Below are 23,781 nucleotides of genomic sequence, written 5' to 3' on the forward strand. Positions count from 1 at the left end.
AAATATGTTCCCTTTTTTTCTCCTTGGGCTCATTCCAAACACAAAGAGATACTGGTCATATACATAATTATTTCAACCTCAGACACGTGAAACTCTGCTTCCTGAAAAGATTTAAAGATTTCTGTGTAACCTCATTTTTTGGTTATTGTTTGTTTGAAGAAAGGATCCATTGCCAGGTAGCTCTGGAGTTTATGTTTGATAAAAGCCAAGGCAGTTAACGCGCACAAAGCCTGTATTTCTCAAGTAAGGAGATCCCTTACTGACAATACTATAGCCGACACAATGCTTAAAAAATAAATCTAGCTCAGTCACAAACATCAACTGAAAGGTAAGACTAAATGTAAGCAAAGGACAAAAAACACCTAACGCTGTCTATTGCAAAATGACCTCAGCACATATGAGGGAAAATTTCTTCCTGCAGAATAGCTGGGATCTTCATTTCAAGGTCAAAATAACTGGAAGAGAGCTTAGAAATATCTTGAATATCAAAAATCTCTTGTATATAGGATTAGACCTAGGGGGAATATCACTTTTAATTGCATGTGTGGGAGGGAGATTTTTAAGAGTTTTTTTTAAAGGTTATAATTAAAATCTTACACATATAGTCTCTTCCAATTAGCTGAAATTTTTTTTAACAAATTTACTAAAAACAGCATTTTTAAACAATAACTTTGCCTATAAAAGACATAGCAATTACTTGCTGCTCTTTTAGAATGTTTTTCTAATGATAAGCTCCGGGTTCAGTTGCTCAACCATGCTTTAAATGACTTTCTCAGTGAGCAGTCCTTCCTGTAAGTTATAACCCAGTGAAGCCACGTACAAGGTCAGATTCTTATATAGCCAGTTATAATGGCTCTCACATTATTTCACTGCTCATCAAATTAATCACATATTAGCCAATGGCCATTTCAATGGGAGAGGAAGAGGCAAAGGGTGAAAGATGCTAGTAAATTTTTATTAAATGCTGAGTAAATGAATGAGTTTCTATCTAGTAAACATCTTATAATTAAATCTTATAAATTAAAATTAAAAATTATAATTAAATTAATTTTATGTTACAAATTAACATTATAAGTTAGAATTAAAAATAACATTTAAAGATGCTATGATAAATAAATAAATAAATAAATAAATAAATAAATAAATAAATAAAAAAAATGTATTATTATAAAGTCACTATGATTTAAAAAAAAAAGATGCTATGACCCTTGAGGACTGTTCAAAATCAGGATTTGGGGGGGTTATTCTGAAATAATCAGACAATGTTCTAAGAGATTTATGAATAGTAACTCAATTGATCCCTATAACAACCTTTGAAGTAGTTGCTGTTATTAACCCCATTTTGCAGGTGGAGAAACTGAGGTGTAGAGAGAGTGAGTGGGCCTAGGATTCAAGGCAGGAAGTCTGGCTCCCAAGGTCATGTGTCCAACCACATGTCACACTGCCTACACAAACTTTGCCACATAAATAAATAAAAGTTATGTATCTGAAAACAGATCAAACAGTTCCAAAAAAAAAAAAAATACTAAGAAGACCAAGAAGGGATTTCAGTTATTTGAAACACACTTTGGTTTTTTATGTAAGGACAGGAGTCCACAAACCCCTATGATCCCAAGCAGGAGGAGATATTTCTGGTTTCCTAAGACAGCATAATCACCAATAGCAAGGCAGTTTTGGGTGAATCAGGGCTACACCAAGTCACCTATAAAGTCAGGTCCAGGTGGAATATCTCCCATTCATTTCAATGGTACAATTTACCAAACATTGACTCTACACTGGGTACCACAATAAGTATTTTTGCTTGATGTATTATTTTGCTTAATTTTCAGCACTTGAAAGGAACAATTCTGTGGATGATAAAACACTTAGGAAGGGTGGCTGACCCATTGTTAATGCTGCTTATAACTGGTGGAAACAAAATCTTAACTTAGGTCTATCTGACTCCAGAGTCTATGTCCTGACTCCTATCCTCTTCCTCCTCCCCTCGATTTTGTATCATTCCACCACTGAGAAGGTGTTCCTGGTTCAGACGAAGGCCTTGGTTTTGACATTTAGCACAGCACTTGGGGAACCGTGATTGAGGGATTTGCTTGCTTATTCATCAGACATTTCCTGAGCACCTCACAAATCCTAGACACCGTGCTTGGCACTGAATACGAAAATGAATAACGCCCTCTAAGAGTTCACAGCTGCAGAGGGGACTTTCAAAGAAACCAACAGTTATGCTTCAGGACAAAAGAGCTTTCACAGAAGTGTGACTGGATCACAGAAGAAGGACATCTAACTCAAGTCAATGCGGGGGTCCAGGAGGAGCTGATATTTGAGTTGAATCTTAAAGCATCAGTAAGAATAAACTTTCCAGACTATGAGAAGAGCTTGTCCAATAAACCTTGCAAAGGAGTGTAGGATTTCAGACCATTTGGGAATATGATGAGAGATACAGCTAGAAAGATAAGCCAGGATCAGAGCAGCTATGGAAGAAACGAGTTTTAACCTCTGACTGAGGGGCCAGACTGCGTATTGATCTAAGGCAGGTCAATCTCATGCTGTGGTTTCATTCTAGAAGGCAGCAGTGTTCAAGAGCAGTCAACCACAGACAGAAGGACCAGTTAGAAAAATGTACTGGTTAAAGGGGATTATTAATCTTTTTAAAGTTCATTATACTCTCCCAAGCCAGTTAGTAATTAAATGAAAATTTTTTAAAATTAGCTCTATCTTTCCCAAGCACATCTTTCTTATTTTCTTACATAGCAATTCTTACTCTCCTCTATTATCTCTGTATATTTATTTTCTAATTAAATTTAATTATAATTAAACTTTGAAGCAGTCCATTCCTCTTCAATGTTCCACTGCATCAGGGCTTGGAATCACTGTTCTGAGATACTTGTTTTAAAAAAAAAGGGACTGTCGGGCAAGCACAGAGAAGAACATAAACATTCTATAAACCTTAGATCAAAATTGTGCTTAAAAACCACCTTGCTCCCTATGAGGTAGTCTCAGACAGCACTTTAGAGGAACATCTTTTTAGAAGAGAATAAATGTTGAAGATATGCAAAACATCTGTTTGTGCCTGAGTAAAATTAAACTTGGACTCCATCTGCTAAGAGTTGGAAAGAGAACTTTTCTCCCAGTTCCCCGCTATACTCAACAGGCTTCGTGAATCTCTGTAAATAGGACTGATTTCTAGCCACTGAATTGTCCCCTGCAAAAGTAGCTTTTAATTTGGCAGAAATGCCTTCATATTTACATTCGCTGTGAACCACCTAACACATGCCAGAAGAATGTGTTTCCACTGGCACCACCTGGGAGATTATTTGAGCTGAAAAGCATCCTTAATGCTGGACAGAAACAGTTTTGCTTGCGCAAGGCAGCAGAGGACACGGTCCCGCCTGGCAGGGGATCGCACGCTCAAATTTCAGCAGGAAAGTGTGCGTCAGTTTCTCCATAAGTAGCTGCGGGCCCCTAAGCAAGTGGTCGGGTGGCAGGACCAGCTAACTCGGTTAGCTCAGACTTTCCAGTGCTGTCAAGCCCCAAGCCGGCACCAGCCTGCACCTTTGCTGGTCAGCTCCTCGTGCTCCACTTACACACAGGAGGGCGTCTGCTCGGCCACCACGAAGCGACATCTCCCTTTGATGCAGTAATGCTTGTATTGCCTGGGGCACCGAGAGAAGTGGCCTCTTCTCTTTGGTTGTGTGGTGGTAGCTGAAGAATGAGAAAAGGTTCAATAAATCAACTCACTTTAAATACACATTTGGGAGGAGAATCATATTCCTACCTGTGCTGCCACTTTTTCTGTAGACCAGATGCCAATCTCTCATCTTCTCTCCTCACTGGAATATGTCTGAGTTTTGTGACCAGAAACTAACTCTAGAATGGGAATAGTAATGGGAATTGTGATGGGAACGTTTCATATTTTAATTAAGACTTGTGCCCAAACTACTTCTCAGAAACATTGGTATTGTTAAAAGGGTAAAGCATCGTTGTGACAAGAGAGAAGGCTCTTCTTTGCATGAAGACTGAGCCATAGGACTGACGGCACTGAAAAGTGAGACGGTTTTTTCTTTTCTTTTCTTTTCTTTTCTTTTCTTTTCTTTTCTTTTCTTTCCTTTTCTTTTTTAAATTTAAACACCTAGCACTTACTGAGTGCCTGATGCCAGTCTATATGCTTTACAAAGAGAATCTTCCCTCGGTATTCACAGGGACTGGTTCCAGGACCCCACGTGATACCCAAATACACAGATGCTCAAGTCCTTTATGTAAAATGGTGTTTACCGTCGACCCCCTATACTCCCTGGTTTGGTTCTGTGGTTGGTTGAATCCGCAGATGCACAGATTTGGAGGGAAGACTGTATTAACTCGTTTAATACTCATAACAGCCTTGTGAGGGAAGTATCCTTCTAATTCCTACTTATGGATGAGCAAAGCACAGCACACAGAGGCTAAGTCACCTTCCCAGATCATGCAGTTAGCGCAGGACTAGGGCAGAACAGGGACTCAAACCCAGGCGGTCTTGCCCCAGAGTCCAAGCTTTTGACTGCTCCGCTCTGGCGCTCTGTAAAGCAGGTAGCTGTCATCTGCTCTCAGCCTAAGGCACCCGGAAGTTCTGCTTGTCTGAATGGGAGGTTCTCCCTCTCATCTGACCTCTGGAGGGTTTCTCTTGCCCTGAAGGAAGAAAACACTGGGAGCTTCATATCTGGGATTTCAATCCTATCCTGACTTTCTTGTCTTACCTTTTAGAGTCTTGATTGCCTACTTTTTCAACGTGGGGGAGGGGAGCAGTAATATGTAACAATTTCTCCATCACTTACCTGTAGAAAGTTTCAATAAATAAGGATTGTCAAGAGAGACAATATAGAAATGCTAACAAGCTACTCCACGTGTTGACTCACGACAGACAGGTGCCCACGCCCAGAGAAAACAGCTGACTAGCCAGCTGCAGCCCAGGGTCGGACTTTCCACAGCCACGGACACTGTGGAACTAGAAAGACCGTGGTGGTCACTTCAGAAGAGCATTTCACACTAGGTTTGATACGGCACCCCAGTGACATTAAACAATCATTTTATTGACAGCAATGACTACTAAACAACTTAATTAATATTATGACATGAGTATATATGATTGCCCAGGGCCACCAGTAAGAGGAATCGCAAAGAAATCTGAGTGATCTATACACAGCAGATTCCTGTGATGCCAGGTCATAGGGTTTCAGAGGGGGTCAGAGTGTTGCAGAGGAGCTGGCTGACCTGGTTTTGATTGCTGACTTGATTACCAGCGATGCTGACTCCTTGTATGTGCCAGATATTTGTTCCCATGCATGCCAATCAACGGGACTCATTGAAATTTCTCCCAGGAAAAACTGCAACATGACTCAGAGGCAAAGATCTGTGTACTTTGGCAAAAAAAATCGATCAGTCAAATTCCACTGGTCAAGTACTTCCTCTTTCCAGAGCTCTGTAGTAGGCACTGGAAAATATCGAAGAGATAAGGGATAGCCTATCTAACTCTCTACATTGGTATTTACAATGGAGCAAATTAAAGTCAATAATAAGCGACCAACTAGTAAAAACAGCCATAGAAACCACACAGACAGTTGTGAGACACTGGAAACGAAATGGTGGGAAAAACAGTGGATTAGGAAAAGGAAATTAGTGTTTCATTTTCAGCTCTGCCTTTAGCTGGCCCTCTGGGTCCAGACAAGCTAATTAAGCTGTCTGAGCCTCAGTTTCATCATCTGGAAACTGAAGATGATAACATCTACCTTACAAGGCGGTTGAGAGGCTCAAGTCAAAAATACATGTGGAAATTCCTAGCAAAGTGCCTGGGACAATAAAGAGAATCTTGAAAATCCTGGCGATTCTAGAGAAACGGTAAATGCAAAAACTAAACTGTGAAGCATTTTATCAGTGTCTTAGGTAAGAAAGTGCAGAATGGATTAAAGTAGGAAGATGTCAAGGGGGGAAGGAGGAGTCCAAGGCACACCTGATCCACACAGACACACAGTATATGAGCCAGGGACAGGGGAATGAAGGGCGAGGAGATGAATTTAAGAAGCAGTACTGACAGATCTGCTGTGCTCCAGAAAAGTCTTTTCTACTTTGCAAAATACACCTGACTTTAAATATAAACCACATGGCTCTGTATCTTGTACTTTACTAATTTCTCTGGCTGCCGTGCCCCTTTAAATGTAGCCAGTCTTTTAATAAACACCACACAGAGCATGACACCAAGAAGTGCCTTAACCAGCAGCTGCTGGATGCAGTGATTTGATCAGCCTCGGTTCATCCAAGCAACACAAATCCATGCCAGGGAAATGGTTGCCAGGCCCTGTTTTGATTGCTCACAGAACTCTCTCCTTTGCCAAATAAGCATGCCTTTAAATATTCCCAGCGTTATTTGGATTTAAAAACCCTTCCATGCCACCAAGCAGAAAATGACCTGTGATTTCTCTATGGAAATTTAAAACCTGGAAGAAAAATGAATCACACATCCTGCACACCACCCCCCAAACCAGATGGGATCCTCTCTTCCTCTCTCATGGAAATGAGAAGGCTTATCAGCATTCCCCCTTTCGAAATGCACCTAAAATTCCAGTTGCTTTCATTTAATATTCATCAAGATCACATTATCTGAAAATTGAACAACTGTGACATCTAACATTTTCTGCCTATCAAGAGACCTGATGACACAGGGAACAGGATGGCAAAATCTACCCTTCCATCCCAGAGATGTTTATCAAGAAAAGGGAAAAGTTAATCCTATGGCAAAAGAATGATTAGTCCACCGTATTGTGTTTTTCTGTTAAGAAGTGAACTGCATGGTCTTAAAAATGTGAGAGCTGTGAAGATTCCCCTGATCCTGGGGGTGGTAAAACTTAATTGATCTTTTTCCCTTCCACCTTACTCTTTTCCAGCCCACATTCCCAAAATCAAAACAATGTTATGGGACAGAGTGAGTCTGTCTCATAAAACTGCACAGGCAAACTACATGCACTAGTGGGCCAGATCACAACACCATCTCATAAGTGGATGGGCACTATGATTAACATCTCAGAAACCCTTCATGAGATGCTGCATTTCAAAGATTCTAAAGCCAATAAAATAAGAAAGCACAAGGGCTACTGCAGGTCATTGATGTCAAAGTTTGTTTCTAAGAGTTGGTGAAAGGGATCAGAAGCAAGAACATCTTTCTTTGATAGCATGGGCAGATAGACAAGAAGTGGTCACCCTCCTTAGGTCACATAGATAGATGAGATGTGATGGATTCTCCTGCACCAAACTGAAGTGGAGGAACATAGCAAACACCTAAATGACTTGTTTTAAATATGGAATTTTCCTTAATTTGATGGAGGCTTTGATTAAACAGTGTGATTTCTTAGTCTTTTAGTGCATGATTCTTATTCTCAAGCCATGTGATTAAAAGCCTTCACCATTGATATACTAGGTTTATTTTTCATAAAAGCTTCCTTCACTTACTAGAATAATGTTCATTAAAATCTATGTAATAATTTTGTAAATGACATTAATATCAGGAACTCTTCTGAAATCCATTCTAAGGGTAATACACAATTATTATTACAATACTTTTTTTTGGTAAATCTCATTACAATGTTTATAATCTCTTGTATTTCTAAAATTTAGTTAGCTACATAGTTAGATCTCTGTGTAAGAGATTAAAAGGGGATACCAAATTTTTAGCTATAAGTCTCACAAGCGTTAACAAAAAGAGAGAAAAAGGAAAACAAATATCTATAAATTTATCTTCCCAAACAGATATCTGATCTAAAAAAAGGGGGGGGGGGGAGCAACACAGAAGAGTTAAATGGTAGCAGCAAAGTTTGGAGAAAAGTTTCCTCTTAGTCTATGAAGTAGAGCCTAAGGGTCTAACATTCTAGTTCTTGGCTTCCAGGCATCTTCCCAAAGAGGAGTTTCTTCTTACAACCTTCTTAAGCCAAGAGGGGAGGAAGAAAGTTTTATATTTTTTAACTTAATTTTCCTTCTTATCTTGCCAACTAGCTCCTTGAGACAGGGGAATGTAAATTCATGATGTCCTTGAAAAAGTGCAAAATTGGATGATGTATTGTAATTGAGGATTTCCATTTGTCTTACATTCAATGCCATTTCCTATAAAAATGTGAATGGGTCTGTCTCTCCAGGAAAAGAAAAATAAGTCCCACAGACATACTTGTTACCCTCCTGGGCTACTAGGAAACACTTACACAGGGCACCAGTCAGGCCTGATCAGTAGGTCTTTTCGCCAGAAGGACTGTGCCAACCATTTCTGAGCTTACAGGAGTGGACCTTCCCTTAGGGCTGCCCTTTTCCTTCTAGCTCTTTAAAGAAAGGAAAAAAGGGTTACGGTTTGAGTGTATTTCCTGTATTTAAAATTATTCAAGGCTAGGAGACAAAGACGAACGGACAGGAAAAAAACTATTTTATTTTGTTTTTCGAGAATGCATGTGATGCCTCCTTTGTTCATTCTCCCTTGCTGGTTCCACCTCAACTCCACAAACCTCTAAATTTTGCAGTGCACTGAGGCTCAATGTTTTCTTATCTCTTCTCCTCTCCCTGCCTCCTCGCTCGGTGTTTCCTGGCCTCAAACACCTTACTGGTTACAATGCTCAACTTTGCTTCTATCCCAGATTTCTTCCCTCAATGCCAGCTGTTCCTAACATCTAACTGGCATTTCAACCTAACTTCCAAAATGGAGCAAGAGATCTTCCCCCTCGAATGGGGTATTTCCTCATCTCAGTAAATGGCATCTACCTCTCTTTTCCCATTGCTTCTCTGACCTCACCTTTAACTATTTTGTTCATTGTTGCATCCTTGGCACATGGAACAGGGCCTCCTGTGTATTATGTGCTCATAAGTACTGGCAGAATGAATCAGTGTCTCAAGATAGAAAATAGAAAAGTAAAAATAGAATGCTTAAAGATTGGGGCTATCTGAAAACAAAATCCTAGAGTCATTTAGAAACAGGAAGGATTCCTAAAGATCATCTAATGCACTTCTTTATTTTACAGGTTGCAAGCTAAGTCTCTGAAAACTTAAGTGACTTGCTCAAGGTCACACAGTCACTCAACAGAAACAATCTGCTCCCACTTCACATTAATTCCTCTTTCTAGAAGCTACTGTCCTTATTTGGACTTTTAAGCAATTATTTTTCAGAATTTCCCCCATTTATACAGCATTCTGATCTCACAACATGATTCTAAGACTTTAGCATGGAAATTAACAACACACATTCTAGAGCCAGGTCTCTCCAAATTCATGTCAGCCTACTCCACTTACCTGTGACCTTAAACAAACTAAAAATCTTCTGCATAGGAAAGAAACAATTAAGAGACTGAAAAGGCAACCTATAGCCTCTATGGAAAATAGTATGGTGTTTATTCCACAAATTTTAAATGGGGCAATCATATCATCCAGCAACATGGCTTCTGGGTATATATCCAAAAGAACTGAAATCAGGGTCTCAAAGAGAAAGTTGCACTCCCATGTTTATTGTAGCATAATTCACAACAGCCATGTTGTGGAAACAAGCTAAATATTCACCAAGAGATGAATGGATAAAGAAAATGTGGTATATACAGATAATGAATATTACACAGTCTTAAAAAAAAGAAAATCTCACAATATGTAGCCACATGGGTAAACCTGGAGGACATTATGCTAAGTGAAATAAGCCAGTCACAGAAGGCAAAACTATACATGACTCCACTTACATGAGTTACCTACATAGCCAGATGCACAGAAGCAGAGAGTCGAGTGGTGGCTACCAGGGACTACTGGGGAGAGGAAAAAAGGAGCTGTTGTTCAATGGCTATAAGTTTTAGTTACATAGGATGAATCGTTTCCAGAGATCTGTTGTGCAACCTCAGATGCCTATAGTTAAGAATGCTGTATTCTACACTCAAAATTTTGTTAAAAGGTAGGTTCCATGTCAAATGTTCTTACTACAATAAAAACATTACAAAATACATTTAGGATAATGAGGAAAAAGACTTTTTAACACTGTCCACGTCAGATTATGGAATGACCTCCCAAAGGAAATGTGAAAATGCCATTGTTTAAGACATTTGAAACCAGACTGAAGAAAAGCACACAGACATATAAAGTTGGCTTTGTCCTTCTGACTACAGGGGCAACAAGACCCATACAAGCAAGACCTCAGACAGCGATGGATCCCACAGGCTATGGGTGCTCCCCAGACCACCCACTAGTGTGAGGGAGGATAGAGGAAGACTGGGCTGGAGCTGGTGACTCACATCAGGACAACTTGCTCAGCATGTTCCTGGCTCAGTTACAATGTCCCCAAGGTGCTAGGAAAAGAGCACTTAACCCCAAGTCACCACACTCCCAGCTCAGAGAGGCTTCCAGGGAACACAGGAGGCTCTTCTCCACTCTGTCCTACTTTTGGAATTGTCCTGTGTTGTGTTTTGTTTTAAAACAAGAAACAACCCCTGTAGGAGACCAGAGCACACAATCTATAAAGGACAGGCAGAACCTTAGACCAGGAATCAACAAACTATGGCACAATAGCCAAATCTGGCTCACAGTCTGTTTCTCTAAATAAAGTTTTGTTGGAAGATATCCAAGGCCATTCATCTGCATAGTGCCTATGGTTGCTTTCATAGCACAATCGCAGAGGTGAGTAGTTGTAAGAAAGGCCACATGGCCCACAGAATCTAAATTCTTATTGTCTGACTCTTTACTAAGGCTGGCTCTGCTTCAGATTAATGACTTTGAGAATACTTTTTCAAGAAACTCTAAGGTAAAACATATTTTAAAAATTGTTGCCTTCTTCCCTTCTTTTAACTTATAAAATAGCAAAAAAAAAAAAAAAAAGTTTTAATTTGAATAGAATATGCCAACTTTTCTATGGATCCAGCCCAGAGATCTCCTGCTAGAGGCTGGAGCACACATCTGTAATGCCCAAAATGGTATAATGACAAAGACTGGAAGCACTAAAATAAAAAAGACCTGAAAGGGAATCCCAGATTTGCTATATACCACTGTGTGACCTTTGGCAAATTATGTTTCCTTTCTAGGCTTCATCTTGAAATAGAGTAAAAAAATATCCAGCTCATAGGGTTCCTGCAAGGAGAGAATGAATTACTGTATGTAAAGCACTTAGCCCAGTGCCTGGTACATTAGCATGTGCTCAAAACACTGCTTAGTTTTATGATTGCTACATTATCAACAACTTAAAATTTAGGGAGATCTGGTTACAAGGACGGGGAAGTATGTGGGAAGGGATAAATTGGGAGTTTGAGAGGTGCAGGTACTATATATAAAATAGATAAATAACAAGTTGATACTGTATAGCATAGGGAATTATATTCATATATCTTGTATATACCTATGGATATACAAGATATATTCAAATATCTTGTAGTAACCTATAATGAAAAAGAATATGTATGTGTATGTATGACTGAAACATTATGCTGTGCACCAGAAACTGACACAACATTGTAAACTGACTATAGGTCAACTAAAAAGGTAAATAATAAATAACTCTGAAATTTAAAAAATAGAATAGGGAGATCACTGTTCTGAGACTGAATATAAAGCTGACAAAATACAAACAAATCACTTGTTGAGCGTTACCTGGGCAGTTTTCCCCGAGATCTCCACAGAGAAGGCCATCTTCTCCAGGACTCCTGGTTGAATTCCCATCTGCAATGACGTAGTGGAGGATCACTAGACCTTCAAATTCAAACAGAACCAAAACAAACATGAAAACATGCTCGACGTGAAAGATGCTATCAAAGTCATGACGATTTATGAAAATAACAAACCTGTGTCTCCCATTTCCAAGTCATTCTCCCACCGCGGAGCGGCAGGGTAGGGGGCGTCCACAGGTTAGCCTGTCTCATATTTTAAGCTCAGGGCTCAAGACAGAATTCTCAAGCCAGCATCATTTATATCTGACAAGGCCTGGCCCCTTAAGTAGGGAGAACTGACCATAGCATGTGGTGCAGCCTTATCCTACAAGCAGAAAAATAGAGGAAGTTCTCGGCCACTTGATGAATACACAGAATTTCCAGGGAGAAGGGATGGTGAGCCCCGTGTGGCAATGTATTTTCTCCATTCCACACAGACCCAGTATTTCTCAGGTATTAATTATTGTGTGTGCTTCCTTCTGGTGAGATGAAACCAGATACTCAGTTCATAGGGATTATTTAAAAATTTCACATTTCTCCAGCTAAGCATCTCTGTCTCTGAGGAGGACAGGCCTCATGGAAATGTATGAGGGAGAGAGGAACTCGTGTTGTGGCTAGGACAGCTCAGAATACAAAGTGTAGTCAACTGAGTGGGTCCTGATTCAAACAAACCAACAGTAAAAATCACTTAGAGATAATCAGGGAAACCTGACACGGCCTGGACATTAGATAATATTAAGGACTTGTAGATAGTTTCAAGTGAGATAATGATATTGTGGTTTATATTTAAAAAAAAAAAAAAAACAGAGTCCACATCTCTTACTTATTAATGAAATTAATGTATCTGAGACTTGCTTTAAAATAATCCAACAAGGGAAGAGGCGTGCGAAGTAGTGAGGGAAAGGGATAGATGAAACAAGATTGGCCGTATATTGATGACTGTTGAAGCTGGTTCACTCTGCTGTTCTCTCTACTTTTATATGCATGTTTTTAAATTTCTATCATAAGAAGTTGGAGAGGAGAAAGGAGGGGAGGGCAGAGGAGAGGAGATAAGATGGCTCGGCAATTAGCTGGTCCTGAGTTCATCACCCGTTTTTGCCACCTTACAGCCATGAACCTTGGACAAATTCATAATTTCTCAGTTCCCTCACTGGCAAAATAGAGATAATTATTATCTTTTCTGCAGAGCACTGTTGTGAGGATTCAATTAGGTAAGTACGTAAAGCACTTAATACAATGCTGACATGTAATCAATACTCAGTTCAATTACTCATCATTACGTAACTGGTAGGAATAGAATAACTTGCCCACTGGTTGTATTGACATTTATACGTCTAGCCAAGGTCTCTAAACTACGCATGTCCTCCAACACAACTCAGTTCAACAAACATCCACGAGCACCCAGAAATACACAGGTGGATAGGACATGCTCTACTCTCACACTGCTCCAAAGCTACTAAGGCAGGTAATCAGCCAACCAAGTAACCAAAACACAAAGTGCTAGTATTGAACCAGAGAACAACAGTCTACAAAGTTCAAAGGCCAAGAGTTTTCAAAAAGATTCTTTTCTATCCATTGAATTGGAAAATAATAATAAAAAGAGAGAGATGGTAACTAGCAATGGAAACAGTGAAGAGAAATGGAAATTCATTTCCATCAGTGATGGGTAAATTAGGACTACTTTTCTAGAGGACAACGTGTGCTAAAAGCTCAAAAGTTGAACAAATGCTTAAATCCAGTAATTTCATTTCTAGCAATTTGTCCTAAAGAAATACTTCAAGATACATTAAAAAGACATAGCTACAAATTTCTCTATAAGACATAGGCTATAAAAAATTAGAATTTACCTAAATATCTAACAATAGAGAACTGATTAAATACATGGAAATACTTCCATGCAATAAAATGCTATTCAGCCACAAAAAAAATGATTTTCAAACATTTCAAAATATTCTTCAGTAAGACAAGCAGGCTATGGGATAGTAGTGTAGTGGGATCTGCGAGAGTGTTTGTCTGCATGTGTTTCTGATAAGTATAAAATTATCCATATAGATAAATAGTCAAAAAAAAGTGGGTAAGTAAGTAGATAGAGAGTTGCTCACAATGGTTAGAAAGAGATTTTTTTCCTTAATTTTCCTTATTTGTATTTTCTAATTTTTCTACTTGAATATTTTGTTTGTTACAACAAGAAGAAGAGAGTAACTCAATTTTTAAAAGAGTGCAATTTGGCCACTATATTTCTAGATTTTTCATATCTTTTATCTCAATACCTGGCTCCCTCCTTTCACACTTAGAACACATTAGAAATAATCATTTAGGACTTCTCAAGCCCAGAAATTGTATATCACTCATCTCTGTAATCCTGGTACCCAACACAGAACACAATGGATATTCAACAAATGTTTAAAGAATGACTAATCTTAGATCAATCTATAAAAAAATGAACAAGACAAACGTCAAGACCAAAGATCACAATATCAATTTCCAGTCGAAATTTTTAATCAATTTCTTTGTTTTATTATAAAGCAGGTTTAACTCATTTTTAAAATCTCATACATGGGTTTTCTTCATGGGCATAATCAGGAGGCCTTAATTCTGGAGTTTCTCTCGCCTAATGGTGGAAATTTAAAAAAAAAAAAACAACTTCTAACTCTCCTAGAGATTCAATATCTGCAAACTGGGGGTGACAGCATCTCCTTCGCAGGGTTGTGTAAAAATTGAATTAAATAATATACAAAAAGGCACACAAATTGCTTAGCACATAGATACAATTTTTCATCTTCTTAATCTCCATCACACTATCACTTATAATTTAACACATCATTCTTTATTTCTACCCAACAGAGGAAATCTTGATTCCATTGAAACATTCCCTGGGCCTTGGAATATTCTGGCAGGCTGTGCCCAGGCCCTTGTCTTCTAAGACTCACTCCATATGCTGGCATCAGCTGGCAAAGGGATTCCACTGGGGTGACCCCTGGGGAGGACCCCTCAGAGTAGAGACATCCTCAGGCAGACCAGACATCAAGCTCAAGGCTCTGGGAGAGTGTTCACTGTTCCTCCTACTCCCACTCAATAACCTTCATCAGCTGGTGGTCATGAACCAAATGAACCCTGAAGAACCATTGTTTTGGTCTGCACAGTTTTTAAAAATTGAATCATGACAGTTCATATAGAACCTGGATTTTTCTGCTTGTATTAAAAAAGCAGGTCTGGTGACACAGATCTGAAACACTTTCATGGCAACAACTGGCTGGAGCCTACTAGCAGGTTACCCCCTTTAATGCCACAGATCCCATCAGGCATGTCACACCATTTATTTTAACTGCCTAGACTCTGACAGGCATTGGAGTGTTTGATCTGTATGGAGCAACCCAGAAATCAGAGAAACGCTCACAAGACCATCTACTCAATATTGAAGGCTGCTTCAGAGAGAAAGGACATTCCTGTTCCATCCATAATTCAACAGATATGTATTAGACAGTCTGTGTTTGGCATTGATGCAGGACACTGAAGGTTCAAAGATAAGAGAGGTAATCACTAACCTCAAGAAGCTCACATTCTGGCAAGGCAGACAGACACAGAAATGTATACGACATAGCATGGTAAGTACATCATAGGTAGCACGGGAATAACATAGGGTGCAGAACCAACTCTGCGTAGCAGCAAAGATTCACAGAAAAGGTGAGGACTATGGTTAGTTTTTAATGAGGAATAAATGAATTTTAAAACTTCAATTAACAACTTCTAGAAAACAAAAACTGTGTAAGCAAGACAACATAATTATAGTATACCATTTGTTTCAGCAGTGAACAATATGTGCTCATAATAATGTAAATACTGATAGTTTAACAAAAATTTGTCATAAAATCAGGACCAGTAATTAGCTCACATGGACCATGTGGTTGTGGTGAATCATCATCTGTGCTCTGCTGGTTCCTAAGTGTTTTGAGTATCACCCCTATAGTGACTCTATTGAAATTAGAAGAGAAAGTCAATAGGTAAATTCTAAACTTGACAAGGCAAGAAACAGCATTATAAGCAAATTGTTTAGCCATATGGAGGTGAATACAAAAGGTGAATACCATCACATTGGGTATTTGGAGGTCAGGCCTTTGGTAGGTGATTAGGTCACAAGGATGAAGTTCTCACGTATGGACCAGGGCTCCTGTAAAAGAGACCCAGAAGCAAAGAGCTCCTCTGTCCCTTCTGCCATGTAAGGACACAGCAGAAAGATGCTGCCTATGAACCAGAAAGCAGCCTCTCACCAGACATTGAATCTGCTAGAGCCTTCATCTTGAACTTATCAGCCTCCAGAACTATGAAAAATACATGTTTGCTGTTTACAAGCCCGAGCCTCCTAGTCTATGTTATTTTATTATAAAAGCCCAAACTGCCTAAGGCATGGAGAGAAATCTAGTTTTAGATACTCTTCTTTGAAGGTGACTATGGCTCATTTAGCGATAGTAAATGGATATTAGATCTAGAACTCTGGCATCAAGTCCAAGCTACGAGCTCTATATTTGGGAATCATGAAAAACAAACAGGTATTTAATACCATGGATGTGGGTCTGTTGGAAAGAGCCATATAAAAAGAGAAAGCTGATTAAGGATGGAATCCTGAAAAAAAATTATAATAGAGGGGCAGAGATGTTCAAGGGACAAAGAAGGAAGAGCTACAGAACTAAGAAGACATTTTTTTCTCGAAGAACTTGATCGACTGTATAAAAATTGATGGAGAATTAAAGATAAGAACTGAAGTATATGCATTGGATTTGACAACAAAAACACTAACAGTATATAGCTAGAAAAATAGTAATAGCATGAAAAATGTGCAAATAATTGTAGATTATTATTCAAAGATGTTGAACTAAGAAAGAGAGATGCAAGATTAGTCAATATGTACAGAAAAAAAGAGGATTGTTTTGTTCTTGTTTTTTTTTAATATGAAAGATAATTGACAGGAAGATGCCAAAGGTACGAGAGAGGTAAAGGATGGATTAGCAACAGAAGCAGAAGAGGCTAGAAAGTTAAACCCAAAAGGCAGGGTCTCTTCTACAACTGCAATGTAGTCCTTTGCAGTCAAAGTTAGCAGTTTTGGCAAATATAACTTTATTTTGAGTGAATGGAAAGTCTTTGGAAAATAAGAGCTTGAAAGTATTTTATAGGCAATACATCTTACCTCATTGCTCAAGGAAATCCAAGTTCTGGCTAAAACGAGTGGGAAACATCTAATGGGTTCCTCAGCTTTTACACTACTGGCATTTGGGGCTGGGAACTCTTTGTTGTGGGATGCTGTGCATTGTACAGTGACGAGCAGCATCCCTGGCTTTTGCTCATGAAATGTCAGTAGCATCCTACCTCCCTTCCTCTGCCCACTCCTGAGATGTCACAATGAAAACTGTCCCCAGACATTGCCTAATGTTTCCTTGGGGGAGAAATTACCCTGGTTAGAATCTTTGCAATTATCTCCAAACCCTTTTAATATTTTTTATCTAAAACATAGCTTTCATTTTTAATATCTTCGTTTAAGTTAATTGCATAGCCTCAAAGGCTCAAATTTTTACTTCTTAAAAATAATTTATTAGGGAAAGTGCCATCCTCATGTGGAAATATCACCAGACTTAGCCATCAATTCACCGTATGACCTTGAGCTAATTAACATACTATCCTGACCTTTTTCCTGAAGAGAAATTTGGATCATAATTTCCCTGCCTATTCTGTTATCTAGTTCACAAAAATCAAGGGAAATAGTATAGCAAAAGAATTTGTAAAGGAACATAATTTATTCAAGTTATCTTGTATATAAAATACACATGGATTGTATTTTAGAGAAAATGAAAGAAAATGTGGTACTTAGATTTGAAAAACATAAGATTTTCATTCAAAAGAGTCACAAATTATATTAAATTTCAGAATTAGTATGAACCTTAGAAAAAAGAGGTATTCAACCTCCTACCAGCCAACTCACAACTGCCCTGAAAACATCACCTGGAAGAGTTCATGAAGCCCGCCTTTAAAGTTTCAGCCCAGAGACTTCACTCTCTTCTAAGGCCCATTTCAATGAGACCATTCATCTCTTCCTTCAATCATACTCATTCATTCATTAAAAAAAAAATTAAGCACCTATTTCTAAAGCTCCATAGATGCTTCTTTATGTGGAATTGGTTTTTGCTTTCCTATAATTTTACTCTGCTCATTGGAATCACCTAGAATAAGTTTAATCTCTCTTTCCTATGACAGATCTTCATATATGTGAAGCCAGATATCAGTTCTTCCTGAAAGAATTTCTTTCTCAAGCTAGACATCCTGATTCCTTTAACCATATCTTACCTGACATCATCAAGACCTCTCATAAGCCTTGTCATCCTCCCTTAAATACAAGGTTAAAATAAAGTATCATTTCACACACTCTGGCAAAGATAGAATAGAGTGGGGCTCTTAGCCTCCACATTGTGGGCACCATATTTCTGATAATGCACCCCCATTGCGTATCAGCCCTTTTAAACCAACTATATCATTAAATACGGGGGTTTTATTCAGCTTAGAATAAAATGAAGCTCCTAAATCTTTTATACTACTGGAAAGCAGTATATTGATGGCTGTTTTGTTCTTTTTGTTTTTGTTCTGTTTGTTTCATTTTAATTTTCACCTAAAAATGATTTTGCACTTGCGTTGAATTTTACCTGTCATCCAAATATTTCACAGTCTTTTGGTTTTCTTGGTCTTTCATTCAACCTATTATTTGTGCTTCCCTGCTGCACATGACCTACAGGATTCTCAGATGCATTCAAGCAATAAAAACAAAGTAAAACAAAATAATGTTAGATTTGTTGTATTTACTAAGTGACTGGAAATTGAATCCCTATTTCTGGGGCTGTTTTTTTAAGCATCAATTCCATTCATAAAATTAAGGACAAAAAGGAAAAGAAACCAAATTCTGCTTTAGTGAGTCAAAGCTCCACTTACTTTTATGCACTTTGAGATTCTCAAGTTAAAAATTATATAGTGTATTAAAAGTGTTATCCCCATCAGCCAACATGGGGAATGAACTCACTGGGAACAATACAAGCATTCAAAAAGACATAGCTTGACAAGGAGAATGACTACTGTCTCAAAGTTACTACTTATGCTGAGGTAAGTCCTATACCAGCTGGGTCAACTACTTAAAAAGATCAAATGTGACCAACCTAAACAGTCATACACGTTGTATTTGCCTCATCTCTGAGCCGAACTTTCCATTTTTAGAGCCAAGTGCATTTTATATGTTCAAAATAAATATAACATTATCACAAAATGTCCATTCATCTGTATTCTGACAACTTACTTAGGACATCTTCTTAGATATCCTAACTTTTACTTGTGTCTACTAAATCCAGTAATTTCCTATGATATCATATCAATCTTATTTCAGGATTTGAACCACACTCCATTTCCCATTAGACACTCCAACTGTAAGTCAAAGGAGAATGTATCTACTTATGAATATAAACAGAAATTGGAAGAATATTTCATAGTAAAATCCCTGAAACTTTATTTGTATTAGAAGGAAGCAGTATAGAATAATAGGAAAAGGATAGATCTGGAGTCAAATGGAGCTGGAACTGAATCTTGAATGTACCTTTTAATCACCAGATTTGTGATTATGATTAAGTGACTCAACACTGAACGTCAGGGTCCCCATCTGAATCTTGAGTGTGCATGCTATACACAAAAAGTCTTTTCTAATTCTAAAGAGAAGACATGTCTAACACTGAGTTGAAAAAATTATTAGGGGGTGAAAATGCTGTTTTAACATTGTGCATGTGGGTGGCTGAGACAAAAACTGTGAAACAGATTGACTTTGAGGTTTTTCTTCATCTTTTTTTGTTAACTCCTTTCCTATCTTTTTCATTGTTGTCTTTTCCCCTCCTGTAAACCAGTATCCTCCTACTGCTTTAATGTTACCCCAAATAGAACAGAATTCCTTAATAGATTTCCCTTTCTAGATGTGTTTGCTTTCAATACAATTCTCTCCTGCAGGGAGACAAATTGCTTAACTCAACAGAAATACTCTAGCATCAAGTGCTTCAACATGGGTCTTCTGGATAGCAGAGCCTGAGATACAGATCAAGGGGTTATCACTTTATTGGGGAGATACAAGCTCCAGGCCTTGAGAATGAGATGAAAGGAAAGGAAGCAGAGGAGACAAAACAATGCAACGTGTGCACCCATCATGCTGGGTGCAGCCCAGGAGTGAACCACAGACACAGAAACAAGTGACATGTTCACTAATCCATGAGCCGTGTGAAGGGTTCAAACAGGGACGTCGTCTTCTAGTAGTCCACAGAAGAAAGGAGGAATTTATCTGCCCCCGTCACTTTCATCACCCATTTCCCATTGGACTAAGTTTACCCCACTGGGTGCTGCCTCCCCTGATCTCTGGCCCCTTGGTGAGTGAGAGGCTGGGATACATGCCCTGGAACATGGTGTTGTATCTAGGTCCAAAAAGAGGGGCAACCTGGTATGGGCAGAAAGCTGAGCAAGAGACAAAGGGGGTAGTTGAAGGGCTCTTAAGAAGTGTACAAACTTGTGTCCCAACACAGTGAGGATCTGGGGCATCAGAAGCTCTCAGGGGGAGTCCTGTTCCAGGACAAGGAGGGATTTTTCTAAGGTCTCTAAAATGACACAACTGGAGAACTGCCTAATCTATCAAACGGAAAGATAAGCTTCTAGATTTTCACAGCCGAGAGGGGAGGCCAAAACAAGGGCAGAGAAAAACTAAGAGAGTCTTCACAGATAGTTTATGTCCATCCAAAATCAAGAAAGTAGAATACGAACTCCAGCACAAAATTCTATTCCAAATGGTAGAAACAATATCCTGGTCTTTAAGAAGGGCTTAGAATGATGGACAACACTTTTCTAACTCATAAAAGTACTCCACATCTTATATCTTTGAAGCCCAGAGAGGGAAGTAATTTAACAACCTGTCATACATAAACTAACTTCCATATCTGAAAGCTGTCAACACCACGATAATGCCATTGCCACTAAACCAACTTTTTTTTTTTTTTTTTTTTTACCGTGACCGTTATTGAGCCTGTGACAACAATGACTAAATTGAATGGGAACCCTACAGTAACCTAGAGCGAGTTTCTTAGAAATCATCAGTTGTCAAAACTTGACCTTCTGATACTCATTCCTTTATGATAAGGCCAGATCTGACAGTCAGACATTATAGCACTTTAAATGAAAAGCTCTGGGCTCACCGAATTTCCATAATAGTTCAAAGAGAGGAAGCAAAGGAACCAAGGAAAAAGAACAACTTGCTGTCAGGGAGGATTATCTGAGTGCTAAATGAGGAGGAATAGTGGAGCTGGCCTCTGGATCCAGAGATAACACAGCCTCTGACCCATGAGGAAACAGTCACCAAACTTTAATAAAGCTAAAGAAAAGGAGATAGGGTTTCAGAGTAGATGCAGATCCAACCAGAAACAGCCCCAGAATTTAGGTCCTTAAAATGAGTTAGGATAAGTCAACCCAACTTAACATTAATTCATTACGACTTTATTGATCAAAACATTTGCAGATAACAGAAATATCAATCAACCAATATCAGACAGTATATTATAGGTGCCAGATATAAAGAAAATAAATTCTATTGGATTTCCAAAAAGAGACAATGTGTTAAGCTGAAGAAATTATAAGGAAATTTTTCACAAAAGAAGCTAGAAACTAAACTGGATCAGAGGCAATGACATAGAAATGCGTTTAGTGTGTCTGGGGAGATGATGAGTAAAGATGTGAAGCTGGAGTGAAGAATTATACAAAGAAGGATTAAGAAACAAGGGCTTCCTTGATATGTGTGGTGTGACTGTGAAATAATTCAATTGATTTTCTTGTGTGACCTATGAAAATAAGACTCATTAAGAAGTAGTCACACCACACATTTCCAGTTGTAACTTTGCAACATCTGTTCACCTCATCCTGAAAGACAGATTCCAAATAAAGAATCTGACTAACCTAGAAAAAACACTCACGTATTTAATAATGGTGCATGCTGTGGGGTAGAAATCAGTAAGAAAGAATGGGGTGGATTTCCTTCTTCAGACTTTTGCAAAGACAAATGGAAAGTGTATAGTTTCATCTCACATCTAAATCACATTTTGTTATTCTTGCCCTTTATTACAGGATAATTATCATTTATCTAAAAGTGAGTAGAGAATCTTCTCACAGAAGTTTCCTACCATAAGATGGCAATATTAGAACTTTCTCCTGAAATAACAACATCTGAAATTTTTGTCAATATAACTTATCAACTATCGTTATGCCAGGGTTTTTTCCCCTTCACTACCAGATCCCAGGTGATAATTATTATCCTAATAGATGGTACAATAAAGAGTGCAGAGTCTTTAAGGCAAAAACTGAGCCTGGAGCATGGGGTCAGTACTATATCCCAAGATATCCTGCCATCACATCATATGAGGCGAACATGATATCTACATGACATTACTGGTGATGTTAACTTTGATATTTCTATTCATGAAAAGACATGGTCACTGAACAGCTTTGGGTTGGGGGTAGAAGGAGGCTCAAGTGACTTCCTTTTTCAAAATTCTTTACCATTGGTTCCCAAAGTCCCCAAGTGTCCTGCCTTTTCTCATAGAAGTCAGCTGGCAGTTTCTTAGCTTGAAGCTCTCTACCAACCTCCAAAATATTTCCAAAGTGAAGTAACTTAGTAACACCTATCATTCACAGAGACATAAGAACACTTGGTGGTCATTTGGTCCACCCACTACCTCACCTAGGAATCACCTCTACAGAAGCTACCTGTAAACGTCATCCAGACCCCCAATATGTCCAGGCATGGGAAGCCCACTGCATCCCAAGACAGCTGATTTCATTTTTCCAAAGCTCTAATTGGGAAAAGATTTCCTAAATTAAGGAGAAAGCTGTCTTCTTGGAACTTTAGTTCATTCATCCAAGTTGTGTACTCTGAACTACACAGAGGAAACCTCAGCTGAGTCAACTTTCCAACTATTTTCAATTGTCTCTCATACTCAAAACTTTCTCTATTTTCTGCCCAGCACCCAGACCTCTGTCCATTCAAGTGTGGGTGTGTGGGTGTGTGTTTGGCTTCATCAATTACCATTAATCTCCTGGCTGGTCTTTCAAGAGATGATTTCCTCATAGCTCACTCTCCAGTGACCTCCTCTTGAGCCCCAGCCTCCTCCATCCACAGTATTTGATGTGGTTGACCTTCCCAAATCTTCCACCTAAAATCCACCCCTCTTTGGATTCCTGACTTGTCCTTCCCTTTTCGTTCAATTCTACCTGTTGTTTTTCTGACTCCCACACCACGTAGGTGGGTGCCACCAACACTCTCCTCCTCTCAGTCCTCTTTTTTCCCCAATTACTTATATTGTGGTAAGACTATATATATATATATATATATATATATTGTATATATATATATATATATATATATAGACACAATTTACCATCTTAACCACTTTTAAATGTACAGTTCAGTGATATTAAGTACATTTATATTGTTGGACAATCATAAATACCTCATCTCCAGAATTCTTTTCATCTTGCAAAACTGAAACTCTGTACCCATGAACAATAACTCCCCATTCCCTGCTCCCCAAGTCCCTGGAAACTGCCATTCTATTTTCTATCTCTATGATTTTGCATTGGTCTTCTTTTGTATAATGCCATTTGATCTCACAAAATACCCATAGGCTTAGTATTGGAACAAATATTTACTGGGGATTTATTGTGTGCTAGGCACTATGCTAGATCTGAAATTATAACCTGCTAAAAAATTCACTCATATTTTCAGCATTATGGTAGGTACTATCATAATTATCATCCTGTAGATGAGAGAATGCAGCACAGGGAAAGTAAGTAATTTTCTCAATGTTACAGGACAATTGCTATGGGATAACTTAAAATCTATGCATGGCTGTCTGCTTTTGAATATCTGAAAAAAAATTATTTTGTCATAAAAATTTCTTCTAAAATACTTGTTTATTTTCCATTGTATCATCATCCATTCTTCCAAAAGGACAGTTTTATTATTTTTCAGTTATGGTAACTATTTATATAACCAAAATAAATGAGACAACCC

General features: G+C 38.5%; 1 protein-coding gene across 5 annotated transcripts in view; it reads right to left on the reverse strand.

The window, feature by feature from the left end:
- Positions 1 to 23,781, reverse strand: part of BTC (betacellulin) — a 58,329-nt gene that overhangs the window by 27,926 nt on the left and 6,622 nt on the right. For all 5 annotated transcript variants that reach the window (XM_031470700.2, XM_031470699.2, XM_010982925.3 and 2 more), the window contains exons 2-3: positions 11,611 to 11,709; positions 3,585 to 3,702 (exon numbers count right to left, since the gene is read on the reverse strand). In XM_031470700.2, coding sequence (XP_031326560.1) covers positions 3,585 to 3,702; positions 11,611 to 11,709 — 217 coding nt within the window. The remainder of the gene's footprint in view (positions 1 to 3,584; positions 3,703 to 11,610; positions 11,710 to 23,781) is intronic.

This window comes from Camelus dromedarius, chromosome 1, assembly GCF_036321535.1.
Source record: "Camelus dromedarius isolate mCamDro1 chromosome 1, mCamDro1.pat, whole genome shotgun sequence".
Taxonomy (NCBI): domain Eukaryota; kingdom Metazoa; phylum Chordata; class Mammalia; order Artiodactyla; family Camelidae; genus Camelus; species Camelus dromedarius.